General features: G+C 33.0%; 2 protein-coding genes and 1 long non-coding RNA gene across 4 annotated transcripts; 2 read left to right on the forward strand and 1 right to left on the reverse strand.

Moving 5' to 3' along the window:
* Nucleotides 1–168: 168 nt before the first annotated feature.
* Usp20-33 (Ubiquitin specific protease 20/33) lies at nt 169–4,530 on the forward strand. Its single transcript, XM_033348035.2, has 4 exons — nt 169–816; nt 945–2,702; nt 2,781–3,052; nt 3,130–4,530. The coding sequence occupies exons 1-4, from the start codon at nt 398–400 to the stop codon at nt 3,429–3,431; spliced, it is 2,751 nt and encodes a 916-aa protein (XP_033203926.1). The 5' UTR covers nt 169–397; the 3' UTR covers nt 3,432–4,530.
* A 755-nt stretch (nt 4,531–5,285) lies between these two features.
* On the forward strand, nt 5,286–11,378 carry VGAT (vesicular GABA transporter). The gene is made up of 4 exons (XM_033342232.2): nt 5,286–5,824; nt 6,701–7,004; nt 7,143–7,275; nt 7,350–11,378. Exons 2-4 carry the CDS (start codon nt 6,718–6,720, stop codon nt 8,532–8,534), a joined length of 1,605 nt encoding a protein of 534 aa, XP_033198123.1. The 5' UTR covers nt 5,286–5,824; nt 6,701–6,717; the 3' UTR covers nt 8,535–11,378.
* Nucleotides 11,379–11,386: 8 nt separating this feature from the next.
* On the reverse strand, nt 11,387–13,591 carry LOC143303549 (uncharacterized). 2 transcript variants are annotated; one of them, XR_013059953.1, is made up of 4 exons: nt 13,060–13,591; nt 12,865–12,990; nt 12,687–12,786; nt 11,387–11,831 (listed from the first exon to the last, which is right to left on the reverse strand). It is a non-coding gene; the product is annotated as an uncharacterized LOC143303549 (long non-coding RNA). The 2 variants fall into 2 exon arrangements; XR_013059954.1 differs by lacking the exon at nt 11,387–11,831 and adding an exon at nt 12,127–12,521.
* Nucleotides 13,592–14,419: the final 828 nt, after the last annotated feature.

Raw genomic sequence — 14,419 nt, forward strand, 5'->3', positions numbered from 1 at the left:
TATTAGAAATAAAAAGTTATAATAATTATTATGCGAATGTTAATTATTCAACATAAATTTAATATGAATCACGAAAACATGACAACGTGTTTATTCTAAATGGTTTCAATTCGATTATCGATTGTAACATGCACACCAACCTGTATTCTTTCTGTTACATTGGCTATCTGATTATAATACCTAATTTTCTCAACACAACTATTTCCAATGACAATCGTTTTCGTGGATAATGTTCGATCACCAAGAACGACATGACCCAGTCAGGTTAGAAAATGATTATAATATTATTCGAGTCGCGTGTAAACCAAATTTTAGACGAATGTGAAAAACTAAAGTGTACACGCGATTTCACGTCCTACGATCAATAATAATCGACAGGACGAATATCAAAATCCAAATGCCTCTGATTTCGAGGAATTGTCCTCATATCGCCAATCGCGGTGATCTCGCGTTTATTGAGATTGTTGTGTCGCAAAAGGAAAAGTTTAAAAAATGTAGTGAATGTGATACGGATGGACCTAACTTATGGTTATGCTTATTCCCTGATTGTCGTTGGGTCGGGTGTCCAGAAACACATTTGGATCATAGCATTGTACACAACCAAAAATTTCCTAATCATTGTGCTCATATGAATCTTTCCACAAATCGTATATGGTGTTACTCTTGTAAAAGAGAAGTTATAACTAGGCATGTACCATCACCACCAGTGTCACCTACTCAAGTAGATATAAAACCACAAAGTAACAAGTTTGCTGGTGATGCACCTATTAATATAGATTGTAAAACAGATGATCTTAATCGACTTATATTGGATAAGTAAGTATTTTATTTATTCTTCTTATATAATTCTCATTTATACTATATTCTTAAAAAAATAAATACTGAAAACTTTTGAGGCATACGTATTTACCAAATAAATATATTTTCTTTTTTATAAACAATAGGTTTTATGGTGAGCTTATAAATAGAGTGAATTATGAGAAAGATGGATTATTTAATGAAAAATCTGGTGATTCACCAGATAGTACAGACTCGGATGAAAGCAAAGACTTTTCTGGAAAACCAAGAGGTCTTGTTGGTCTTCAAAACATTGGTAATACATGTTACATGAATGCAGCACTTCAAGCTTTATCAAATGTACCTCCTTTGACACAGTTCTTTTTGGATTGTGGTCATATGGTTAGCTATATGTCCAAAGATAGAAAACCTGGTTTAAGCTTAAGCTATTTAAACCTTATTCGAGATATGTGGAATAAGAAAACCAGAGGATATGTTGTACCACATGGAATATTATCTGGTATTCGAACAGTCCATCCAATGTTTAGAGGATATCATCAACATGATACTCAAGAATTTTTGAGATGTTTTATGGATCAGTTACATGAAGAATTAAAAGAACATATTGAAGATGATCGCGACAATGTGTTGAGATTAAAGGGACTAGGAGAACAGTCTTCAGATGAAGATGAAACTGAAATTGATGGCAATGGTTCTAGCCAATCAGATGCCGAATATGAAACTTGTGATTCTGGAGTAAGTGAACAAAGTTCTCTTAGTGATGAAGGTGAACGTGGTACAAAAAGAAGATATTCTAGAGTATCTCAATCAGAAAAACTAAGAAGCAAATTCACGAATAGAAATATCAAAAAGTCAACTGTAGAAAGTCAACCATTTTCTCAACAACAAAGATCAACACAAAATTCACCTGTGAAATACAGGACTAAGAAACAAATGAAAACACGAAGTATCATTAGTGATATATTTGATGGAAAACTTTTAAGTAGCGTACAATGTTTAACTTGTGATAGAATTTCAACAAGAGTAGAAACTTTTCAAGATTTGTCATTACCCATTCCAAGTAGAGATCATATTGATATGTTACATCAAGGACCTTTAACTCCGCAAAAGGCAGGACCATGTTCAGATGTTGTGTATGTAACTAATCAGTCTGGTTGGCTGTCATGGTTCTTACAATGGATGCGTTCTTGGTTTTGGGGGCCAGTTGTTAGTCTTCATGACTGTCTTTCTGCATTTTTTAGTGCAGATGAACTTAAAGGAGATAATATGTACAGTTGTGAAAAGTGTAACAAACTGCGAAATGGAATTAAATTTTCAAAAGTTTTAGAACTACCTGAGATACTATGTGTCCATTTAAAAAGGTTTCGTCATGAATTAATGTTTAGTTCAAAAATAGCAAATTATGTTTCATTTCCATTAGAAGGATTAGATATGCGACCATATTTGCATAAAGAGTGTGTATCCAAAGTAACCATGTATGATTTAATATCAGTTATTTGTCATCATGGTACAGCTGGTGGTGGTCATTATACTTGTTATGCATTAAATCCTATTGTGAATAAATGGTTTGAATTTGATGATCAATGTGTCACAGAAGTCTCGCCAGAAACTGTAAAGCATTGTGAGGCTTATGTGTTATTTTATAAAAAGTGGTCACCAGAAATGTTGCAGTTACGCGACAAAACAATGGAATTGATGGAAATTTCTTCCAGAGAATTGTCTGATCTGAACTTTTTTGTATCGCGGCAATGGATAAATCGTTTTAATACATTTTCGGAACCAGGACCTATAGATAATTCTGATTTTCTTTGTCCACATGGTGGTGTTAATCCTGTTAGAGCACAATTTGTAGATAAACTTAGCATGCCTATTCCACAAGCAGTTTGGGAATATTTATATAATACGTAAGTATTACATAAATTATGTTTCAAAATTATTCCTTTAATTTAAAACTTAAATTATTGACTAAAATAATGTTTCAGATTTGGAGGGGGTCCAGCGTGTACACATTTATATGAATGTCCAAGTTGTGAAGAGAAATATGAATCATTACAAAAAAGGAGACAGTATGAGATGGAGGTATTTCAACAGCTAAACCATAACACTGACAATCCTACTGCCATATATGGATTGGCTATGGCTTGGTTACGTCAATGGCAAAGTTTTGTACGGGGTAAAGAGACTCAACCACCAGGACCAATTGATAACAATTCTATTATAATAAATAAGAATGGTCAGAATATCCTCAAAGTTGGTAAGTTTCAAATTATAGTATGTTAAAGTCTTTGTAATAAGTTTATATGTGTATCTTAATATAAAACTTATATATAGGTTCAGATTATGGACAAATACCAGAAGAACTCTGGCAATTCTTCTTAACTACATATGGTGGAGGACCAGAATTAATGTTGCATTCATGTCAAAGACCAGTTTCTGCTCAGTCTAATATATCATTACATTCCACTTCAAATTCAAATCTAGATCAGAATTTTAAATCCAGTCGTACAGAAGTTAAATCTAATAAACTCTGTATGACTAGGAGTTCTGAAACAATTTCACAACCAGATAGTGCTATTGAAAGTTTAACTTCGGATAGTGACTCACAAAAGACACAAAGGGATGTTAATGAGTAAATTAATTACTTCAACATATAAAATATAAATTAATACTTCCACATGGACATTAAAGTTATAATTGATATCCTCATATAAAAGAATTAATTTCTAACTGTCATATCGTATAACATAGTTATGTTATAGATTATTGTTGGATCTGTAAAACAAAAGTACCTTCGATAAAACTACTTGCTACACAGTACTTCTTATACAATATTTGAACATTGTGAAACATTATATAAAAATTTTAAGAAATGTCTGTATATCTCATGGCGTTTGCTTGTGTGTCTTTTGTTTGTCACTATGTGCAATTTAATGTAAATTTGTGGGTATTAAGTGTATTTGGTGGGCAATTAGTTAGTACAAAATTTGGTATCTACGACTGTATTATTTAAAGACAAATATTTAGCTGTATTCTTAGACTAAGCTGGTGACATATTATTAGTCCTCCAACTTTGATGTTAAATTTAACATTTTTCCTCTTTGTACATTTACTATAATATCTGTGTGTCATTCCTGCATATACAAAATACCCAAAATTACATATTTTCTGGTTTATATGCATTCATTTAAAAAATGTATACACTATATACATATAAGTGGAAGACTGAAAAATAAATCGATTTAATTTAGCAAAAATTTTTAGTTAACCCTGGTAAAATATACCAAGAGTAATATATAAAACCACAACAGAATGATAGTAACAGAAGCTTCGTACTGTAGAAAATTAGTGGAAAATGTCAAATTTCTGCTGTAGTCACACACACACACACACACACAAACACACTCTTCTACTGCAGTTTAAGTTATAAATTCATTGATATGTATATCTTTAGAGTAGAAGTTAGAAGCATTTTTTGTTGTGATCTCACGGCCTTATATTGTTACCAGAGTTATTAAATTCAATAATTAGCGGTTATTTTGTATACAATATATTATAGTAAAGTATTCATATTATATGCGTGAATTGCTTGTTTGGATGTTAATGTTATAATTTGAATTACAAAACGCAGGGACACAAATGATTGTAAAGTTAATATCAATTATCAATTATCATTACGAAAAGTAACATATCTAAGATGAATAATAAACAAGTTGATTTCTTTATTTATTAAAATTATTGGTTTTTCCCTCTTATAATACCTTTAATATTGTATCATAGTAAATAATAAAATAACATCTTATTATATACATTTATATACAAAATAATAAAATTATTGTTATTTTCAAATGTTATCTACATTACAAAATGTTTTTTAGTAAATAATTAACGCTATGTAAATAATTACGCTATGCTGTCATCTTTAATATTTATAATATATATTAATATTTCACTTTAAAGTAGGATATCATGATTAAAATTATCATTATTATTAATATATGTAACATAACTCTCTTTGGGAAAATTCGGAAGATCCATATGTCCGTTGCTCTCATTGTTCATTAGTACTTACAAGTATTTAAAAAATGTATAATGTGAAATATGAAATATGATATTGTATTGGATGTTGTTTTTGACAATGCATAGCTTTCACAAAAAATATTCATTATTAAAAAAATGATACTAACGGTCAAAGAAGAAATAGGCAGGTACGCAGAAAAATATAAGGAAAGGCTAATAAAATAAAAACAGATTAAGGATCATTAATTGTTTACACATTTAATAAATATTTAAAAAATAAAAACAGCTTAATCTTTAAAATTCAAGCCTAATTAAAAAAGCGCTCGTTTAAATCGCGACCTCCTCTTACAAATTTTAATACCAGTCTCGTCTTGTCAAGTGACCTTTTAAGATATCAACAGGAAATACATCTTTTCTAATATGAGGAGCTCCTAATAGCAATAAAGCGACATTAGGTGCCTCAAGAAACACCTAATCGACTCAGATATTGCAATACTAGATACGATACGCATAGTGAGTCAGTCTTTGCAATCATTCTCTTTTAATTCGTTTCAAGTGGGGAGACGTGACTTTTAAATACAGTACTGACATGTCGAGAGATGTCTCATGGACCACATCGATCGAGGCTTGCGCGTTCGAGGGATGCTGGCCATATTCTTCGGATCTCCCAACCCCTGATACGCCATCCCCGTAGTCTATGTCGCGATTAAGGGCTCGCGATTAGGGACTCGACGATCGCGGTAGACCGTAGACGACCATGCGGTGTCGTAGCCCACGTAGTTAGACGGTTTCGACCCTTTATTTTCAAGTATTTCCGTTCTTCGGACTTGCTGCTGCTGGACCCTTTTTTAATTCAAGCCTTTCGTTACGCCTGGCAAGGAAATTGGAAAAATAAAAAAAAGAGAACGGGACGAGACTCGCGCTGGAGGAAGTTGCGTCTGTCGTCGCACTGTTCAAACGCCGCTAAGTTTCCCTGAATATTTGCGGGACGAATTTTATTCGTCATTCGGTAAGTGAAGCAAGAAATCGAGACTCCGGTCGATATTTAAGAGTACAAGAAATCAGGGGCAAACATTCATAGGAGAGACATCAGATACGTATATGAAAAGTTTGGAAGCGTACGATGGAAAAACGATTAAATCGATTAAGAGCTTACGGAACACAATGAGGGATTGTCATTTAAACACGGGGTTCAATTACACGTGTACAAAGTATTTCCTCGTTAATCGAATGGAATTGTGTCGCTCTATATACTCAACCATTCTTCTCATTCAAGCGATTAAAATGACCTGTATATCGTGTGTTGCATCTGTTACTCTAATTATTTTTTATAAACTGGCAGAGTTGGTTGAGTTACTCTAAAAAGAATCATTAAAATATGCCCATAACTAATGCAAATGTCTTATTAAATTTTTTGAATACTAAAATAATTGAATATTATAGAATTTCATTGCTCATTTCTATCCCTCATTTTATTATTTATTGCAAGATATGAACATTTATATATTTATATTACATTGATATTTCTCTATATTGAAATTTTACCAATTTTCGTAGAACATATGTATAATTCGTATAAATTGAAAGGATTCTCTAAGTATATCTGATATATAATATTTAGTATACTTAAAAACTGATAATGCTAACTGCCGAGTTACACCGAACAACATTACTCATCCGCAACAGTTGACAGTCATATTATGTATGTTATATTACAAATGATATCATAATATTTGTTAATATACAATTTAAATTTTGTAAATATAATGCAAATAACTAGCAACAATCGAGTATATTGCTTATTAAGATTTTCAAATGAGGGAATGCATAATTACTAACGTGGAAATTTTAACGAGGATTGTAAAAGCAGTTTGCCTACTTTCAGAAGCAACGAATTAAATAATGGCCAATTTTCGCGGATTCTACATACCATCCTTTGGGGCAACGATAAACGTTGCTTGGGAAACATTGAAAGCTAAATGGCCAGAGAATAGTCCGTGTATGGAACTTATTCGCGGTCCAGGCCCAGGTCAACGACAAACTCCAGGACAAAGTGGACATGCACAGTTCAAATCGTTGGACGAAGGTCATGATAACACGGAAATGATAACTATGAATGGAGATCAAGCATATCGGGAGCAGAATAATGTAGGCATCGCTGAGGACTCTTTCAGCTATCAACGAAACGGGTAAATGAACGTTTTCGCGTATGTATAGTAATAGATAAAAAGGACTATTATAAAGCTATTGTAAATTCGTTCTTCGGTATTCGATCGAAGAAAGATTCTTATGTAGAAAGAGCTCATACATGCGATTTAATTTCATAGGGACAAAATTAGAACAGGAAGTGTCAGTAGCGGTGAATTTAGCGAATACGACGAAGGTGGTGGCGAATTTGGTGGCTCAGGAGTAAAAATTAATGAATGGCAAGCAGCATGGAACGTTACAAATGCAATACAGGTATTGTTTATTCAACGACAGATTCTGGTATTTATACGATACCGCAAGATTAGATTTATTTATTCGATTTGCAGGGTATGTTCATCGTATCGTTGCCATTCGCCGTATTACGAGGTGGCTATTGGGCCATTGCTGCGATGATCGGTATAGCTCATATCTGTTGTTATACTGGCAAGATACTCGTTGAATGTTTATATGAATTGGATACCACGACTGGCCAACGCGTACGCGTACGGGATTCATATGTAGCCATTGCGAAAGAATGTTTCGGACCAACGTGGGGTGCTAGAGCGGTGAATATCGCTCAGATCATCGAATTACTTATGACTTGTATTTTATACGTGGTCGTCTGTGGTGATCTGATGATAGGCACGTTCCCCGAAGGTGCAATCGATACTAGGAGTTGGATGATGTTGATCGGGATATTTTTACTACCTCTCGGTTTTCTCAAATCCCTACAGCATGTCTCAGTCCTTAGTTTTTGGTGCACGATGTCTCACTTGTTCATAAACGCTATCATCGTCGGCTACTGTCTTTTAGAAATCGGTGATTGGGGTTGGTCCAAAGTAAAATGGATGCCCGATCTAAAGAATTTTCCAATCTCTCTTGGTGTGATCGTATTCAGCTATACCTCGCAGATATTTTTACCTACGTTGGAGGGCAATCTGATCGATCGATCCAAGTTCGATTGGATGCTAAACTGGAGCCACATCGCGGCCGCCGCGTTCAAATCGCTCTTTGGTTGGATCTGTTTTTTAACTTTCCAGAATGACACACAGCAGGTGATCACGAATAATTTACACTCGCCCAGTTTTAAGGGTCTGGTAAATTTTTGCCTGGTCATAAAAGCCGCACTCTCCTATCCTTTGCCGTATTACGCTGCCTGCGAACTTCTCGAGAGAGCGTTCTTTAGAGGCAGACCCAAAACGATCTTCCCAACCATATGGACTGTAGATCGCGAGTTGAAAGTCTGGGGTCTGGCGTGGCGAGTTGGTGTGATCGTTTTCACCATTCTTATGGCGATCTTCATTCCCCACTTCAGTATTCTTATGGGGTTCATAGGCTCCTTTACCGGAACAATGTTATCATTTATATGGCCGTGTTATTTTCATTTAAAGCTAAAGAGAAACTCCATGGAATGGAGTGCAGTCGCGTACGATTGTTTCGTGATCTTTCTCGGTGTACTCTTCGGTGTAATCGGAGTATACGATTCAGGCTCTGCCTTGATTAATGCCTTTGAAATCGGTCTGCCGTTTTGAACAATCACACGTGTGATTAAGCTCCCTCGATCTCCGTTTGTTTCTCCAACGGAAATAGAAACATGTAAGACGAAGAAGTACGTGTAGATATACTGCTCAAGGGAATCAAATTTTATGACACATGTATCGAATATGCACTGTACGATAATATTCGTATCGCTTTTAACGACTGCAGTGCAATCCGCTTACGTATTCCCTTGAGAACATAACGGCGTCTATATTTTTGCTGGTTTCGAACGTTTTTTAACGTTAATCGTACGAAATAATAAAGAAAAAGATTCTAGTTGTGTGTCATCGACTAGGGAGATTCTATGAAAAAGAAAAATGTATATCTCTTCGATTGTTTGAATAGATATAACATACAGATTTGTTTAATCGAAAAGGTTCGAGACATTTTGAGATTGTATATTTATATTCAACCAGAACTCACACATATCTAGCAGATGATCTATTTAAGGCGAGAAAATCTAGTAGAGAAGAAAAAATGAATTTATTCGCGTATACATTTTGGCTTCGACATGTGTCCTATCATCTTCGTTTGGGTTTATGTCTTCCTTCTCCTTGACAAAAATCGTCGACATTCAGGGGCTTTCTAGGCAACATTTAGACTATTTAGAGTGCAGTAAACGTAACAATATATTGCTGGTTGTAAGTGATCGATGTCTTCCACAATACGTTTACAAGCGAAACACACGGTGAATATTGTACGTACAAGTTAACTACTGTTACGCAGATTTCGGGATTTTATAATTACATTGCGGATCTTGTAATTTCTATCTACACGTTGACTACGCGCCGCGCCGAGGAGGCGTTGTTCGTTGTTAAATTTACAATTAGAGATATTTAGTCGGCGGAACGTGTAAAACCGAGAATAACAACGTTTCTCATTACGATTACTTCAGGATCTTAGCTGCCAACACGTTAACAACAAATTAGTCTATTCTAACGTCTCCTCGTCGTGCAAGCGAATGCAAATATGTAACCAGTTATGTACGGATGAGTACAATTAGTTATAATAATCCAATGTCTTCCGAGGCCTTTGCAGGCCGCATAGATCACACTTAATTTAAGCAATACGAATGTAGCTAATGCAGTAGTTCGGTGCTGCGAGATGTTCTTCAATTCAATTGTATCGTTAAATTCACTCAAATATTAGGTACTTAGCTTCCGAGATCTATACAATTATTACTGTTTGAGCTGCCTCTCCGAATGTCCGCCAGCAATTTTGTCCGAACGTTTCGCTAGTATTATAATTAGCTTCTTAATAAGTGTACCAGTTGATCCCTGAGGAAAAGGTTAATTTAGGGATTATCTAATTCACTTATATTCATCTAGAAGCCACATACAGCGATAATTGTTATATGCATCTTAGTGCAATCTTAGTTTTTACTACGTGAAAATATTTTATGTTTCTCGACTTCATTCTTGGTTAATGTTATAACTACACTTGTTCGTAATGAATGTGTATGGCAATTGTTGGAAATATTGCGCGGTTATAATTAAGAGACTATAAGATAAAGATTGGGCTTTTATTATTGAGTAGATGTTTTACGACCAAAGGAAACAGGTTGAATGAAATGAAAGGTAAAGCCGCCTACCGCTAATCGCACTTCCATATAATCACCACCTTAAAAGGAATAAAAGATATCAGAATAATATTAATATCATTATGACATGATCAGCTATCGTAAAAATAATATTAATGTTGTTATTTAGAAAGATTAACAGTTCTACTCAGTATTCTGTAACTTGTTATTTTTTTAATCTAGATATCAAATCTAAGGGAAAAAGGGGTAGGAGCATCTCGCAGTCACAATACGTTATTTAAATGAGATACGATAATATTCATGAAACGAGTCTTCCAATGATGTCTTCCAAGATGATAATAATAATTAATGTAATACGATCTATTGATCGAACGAAACCTTTGTCAATGATATTAAACGTTATATTGTGAGTTATAGAAGTTAAGCGTTAATTATTAAGGCTATGATCAAATTTAATGTATAAGTGAAATCATCTGCAAATTATTTCAACTAGTATTTTCCTTTCTTCAGGAATCGTTCCCTTCTTTACATCATCAACGTAGACAAATGGTAAAAAAAGTCAACGCAAGATTGATAAATTACATATGATATTGCCTTGTTATTTAAAAAAAGAGATATTGGTATCGTATATATATAATATGTATATGTATACATAGTATCGATCTTTTATTTTAAGAAGTATAACAAAGCTTTGATTATAATTGTCGACCAAAAAAAATAGACATTAAATAAAATTAGACAGAGTGTCGTGCATGAAGATTACAATGATTACAAAAGGAAATTTCTATTTCAAAGACTATAGTTAAAAAGAGGTTTGAATAATTATTATTCACCTTTGTGAGTACAATATTTTCAAAGAATAATACATACGTTATAAAGAATAATAAACAAAATTACACATGTTTCAATGTAATCGATGAATTTTTTTCCAACGGACCTTTAATTGATACAGTCCTTAAACAGACAATAGATATACATGTACTTATGATACAGTATTGTTTATCAATCTTACATATGCATTAATATTATTTGAATCTGGCTCGATTTATGGAACTCGATTCAAAATGATATAAAGATGTTGGATTGTAATGTACGAAATGTTCGTTTCTAAGTTGAAATAAAAGCGCTTCTTTTTGACAACATAATTTTATTAATAAACAGTATTCATCAATAACAATATATAATATTCATGTGCAGTATTTATTTTTATTTCCATTTTTTATACAGAATTCTTTTTAAGTACCATGACATTCAAAAATGTCAAGCTCCTTTTGTGTGACATTGAAATTCCCGTAACATTCTTTGCAAAACTTTAATCAACACTATGGAAACTAACAGTGCATGCATAAAAATATATAATACATTTTTTATTCCCAGAGATTACGTTCGTGTATAAATTTGTAAATTTATAACGATCGCAATATTTTATCAAGAAATAATAACCAAGATTTAAAAAGTATTCACATGTTTTGGCTCGATTCATAATTTATGTACCTACATATTCTACTAAAAAAAAAAATTCTTTTGTTTTATTCTACAATAAAGTATATACATATGTATGCATCCGTATTTCATACGAAAAATAAACCATAAGCTTTTATGCGCTCAATAATTACGAAGTGATATTTAACGTGCCTTCATTTCATTGTAGCTGGTTGTTTAATCCAAAATCCCCATGTAGAAAACTGCTCTCCATTTTGTTCTTTATTTGAACCTCGAAATACTTTTATTTTTACACGTGGTACATCGCCTGGAAGAAAAGAAATCTAGTCCCAAAAAGTGAATTAATATGACCACTGGTGTTACGCCGGGCGACTCTCTGCCTGGCCCAGGTCACACACCGCGGGTCAGACGGACACCAGATGCCCGCTCTTCCGTACCCTCAATAGCCTTAAGCACCTGTCATAAACCCGAGTCACTTGCCTGCTAAGGTCCTTCAGACCCAACAAATGTCTTTTCTTTTTTTTTTTTTTTATTTATTTGTGGAAATTACAATCAATTCTCGCGTTGAGAATTTTCAGTAATTTTTCTGGCGTGACGCAGTGACATGGCTGTTTATTTACAATAAGTTAATACTTATTATAGATAGGTATAATTTATAAGTATTATAAGTAAGTGCATATGCTTAATTTGGATAACTAAATGAATCTAGCGTTTAGGTCTAGCGGGTAGTGCCTCTTCAGCCTGCGAATCTGGCCTGACCTAAAATGGCATGAACAAACCCGATGGTTCCGTGCGCTAGGCACACTCATCGCTAGCTTTCCTCCGACACAGCATCGTCACTCAACTTCACTTCTTCTACATCGTTGGAAAAGTCAACTACTAACTCTAAAGCTAACGCCTAACATGGCAGTCTAAGCATAACGCGAGAGTCGGACTCCCGTTGACGTCTCTCCTCGCGACTGCGTCTCCCCGCGATTGGTCGAGCAAACAACTGGCACTTAGAAAGATTCGAATAAATTATTTTATAGAAACATAATTCGAACAGTGGAATTCTATATCTACAACGTATAATGTAATATGCAAAAATAAGTCCTATTTCAATCAATTTATAAATTATTGTTTGAAAAGTACATGGTATAAAAGATTATATTTTTAATCTTACCAATTTCCATAGCATCACTCTGCATAGTTGTTTTTCCTTTATTACCGTTTACATTCACAAATATTATTAAAGTGAGAAAACAAAGTAAGCTGACAATTTTCTAAAATAATACACAGACATTTTCACTTATAATAAAAATCATAATACATATTACCAATATTAATGATATGCAACCTACCAACGATTTCATGGCGATAGATGAACATACAATGATATTTTCAGGTAGAATGAATCCTTTATGTAGTGATAAATAGTATTTGGAGCGTAACCGAATCAGATCTGTATGGTTTTCAGATACTTTCTGCTACAGAGAAAGTTACTTTTTAACAAATAAGAATGAAAACCTCGAAACATTAAAATAGATACTTCTTACACGTTACAATGCAGACAATAAAATTTGCGGTTAATTCTTCTTATTTCACAAAAATTAATCTTTTTATCTAAAATTTTTTTTTAAATAGAAATCTAAGAATATAAGAACAAGAATCACAGAAATTTTCGTATTAAATTTAACAATTCATAAATTTCAATTTTCGTTCGTGAATTGGAAAACAATCTATCGACAATATACAGAAAGTAATTTTTATCTAATTTTGATCTAATTTTATCTATTTTATCTATTTTATTTTTATCTATTTTATCTAAGTGGCGAAACGTGAATTACAAAAAGAATAATTACATCTATTTACAGTTGCTAGGTATTACACATATACTCTTACGTACAATACGTTTTATATAATTTTTTGAACAGAATAGCTCGCAGTTTTCGTGCAGATGTTTGTTTTGAAAGGAATCACAATAAATGTAACCAAAAGTTATTGTATTAATGTGTATTTGTTGCATCACTGAAATACATTATTTTTCTATTATAATTGCATTTTACTTATACAATGCAATTAATTCAATTTTTGTACAATGGATTATTAGGATTCTTCTGATTGGAATGGTTATCCAAATCTGCCTTTGTCCCTGATCCATGATATCCTGCTTGATGTCCTGGACCAGTAGGTGTATGAGTTGGATTACATTGTTTTGTTCTATTATCCTGCGATGCTTTGTCCATCTATTGAAAAAGAAGAAAAATACAAAAATATAATTTGTTACGCGCACATACAGAATACATGGATAGATTTTATTATGTTACTATAAATTGATGTTGTGTGATATTATTCCTTTCACTGTTGAATTATATTCCAAGACAAGATGCTCAATGATAAATCAATTTTACAATCATTTGATTACACAATATACGGAACGGATTTCACCGAATATTAGGGTTTCAGCAGAGGAGGAATTAAATAAAGTAAAGTAAAATTTGTGACTTTTTTCTAGTTTACCCAAAAATATTAAAGTCAACAAATCATCACAATCATCGTTACATAATCAACTAAATCTATATAATAAAAAAAGTAATTGGCAGTTGACTAAGAATATAAGTATTCTTACAGACAAAACATACGAATTTATATTGACTTTACTAATCTAAATAATTTATTTTATATTCGTAAGAAAAATTCTAGCAACATACAAGAAGAGGAAGAAAAGAATAAGAAGAAATATATAAAATAATTATAAAAATGGTTTAAGATAAAAAAATACACTTCACTTACCTTAGAATTGCGTAGTTTATAGATATGAGTGAAATGTCTTAAAGACGCTCTTGTGCTTCGGTAGATTAATTGTGTCTTCAAGTAGGTTCGATGCTTTATATATGCACATGCAATTGGGAAAGA

The sequence above is a fragment of the Bombus vancouverensis genome, chromosome 13 (genome assembly GCF_051014615.1).
Source record: "Bombus vancouverensis nearcticus chromosome 13, iyBomVanc1_principal, whole genome shotgun sequence".
Classification (NCBI taxonomy): domain Eukaryota; kingdom Metazoa; phylum Arthropoda; class Insecta; order Hymenoptera; family Apidae; genus Bombus; species Bombus vancouverensis.

What these genes read in the sequence shown, in the direction of transcription:
- Usp20-33 (XM_033348035.2), top strand. Translation starts at nt 398, where the DNA reads ATGCCTCTGATTTCGAGGAATTGTCCTCATATCGCCAATCGCGGTGAT. An exon ending in AATCGACTTATATTGGATAA is followed by an intron (nt 817 to 944) that starts GTAAGTATTTTA and finishes TATAAACAATAG; the next exon opens with GTTTTATGGTGAGCTTATAA. An exon ending in TCAGAATATCCTCAAAGTTG is followed by an intron (nt 3,053 to 3,129) that starts GTAAGTTTCAAA and finishes ACTTATATATAG; the next exon opens with GTTCAGATTATGGACAAATA.
- VGAT (XM_033342232.2), top strand. Translation starts at nt 6,718, where the DNA reads ATGGCCAATTTTCGCGGATTCTACATACCATCCTTTGGGGCAACGATA. An exon ending in TTCAGCTATCAACGAAACGG is followed by an intron (nt 7,005 to 7,142) that starts GTAAATGAACGT and finishes TTAATTTCATAG; the next exon opens with GGACAAAATTAGAACAGGAA. An exon ending in ACGTTACAAATGCAATACAG is followed by an intron (nt 7,276 to 7,349) that starts GTATTGTTTATT and finishes TTCGATTTGCAG; the next exon opens with GGTATGTTCATCGTATCGTT.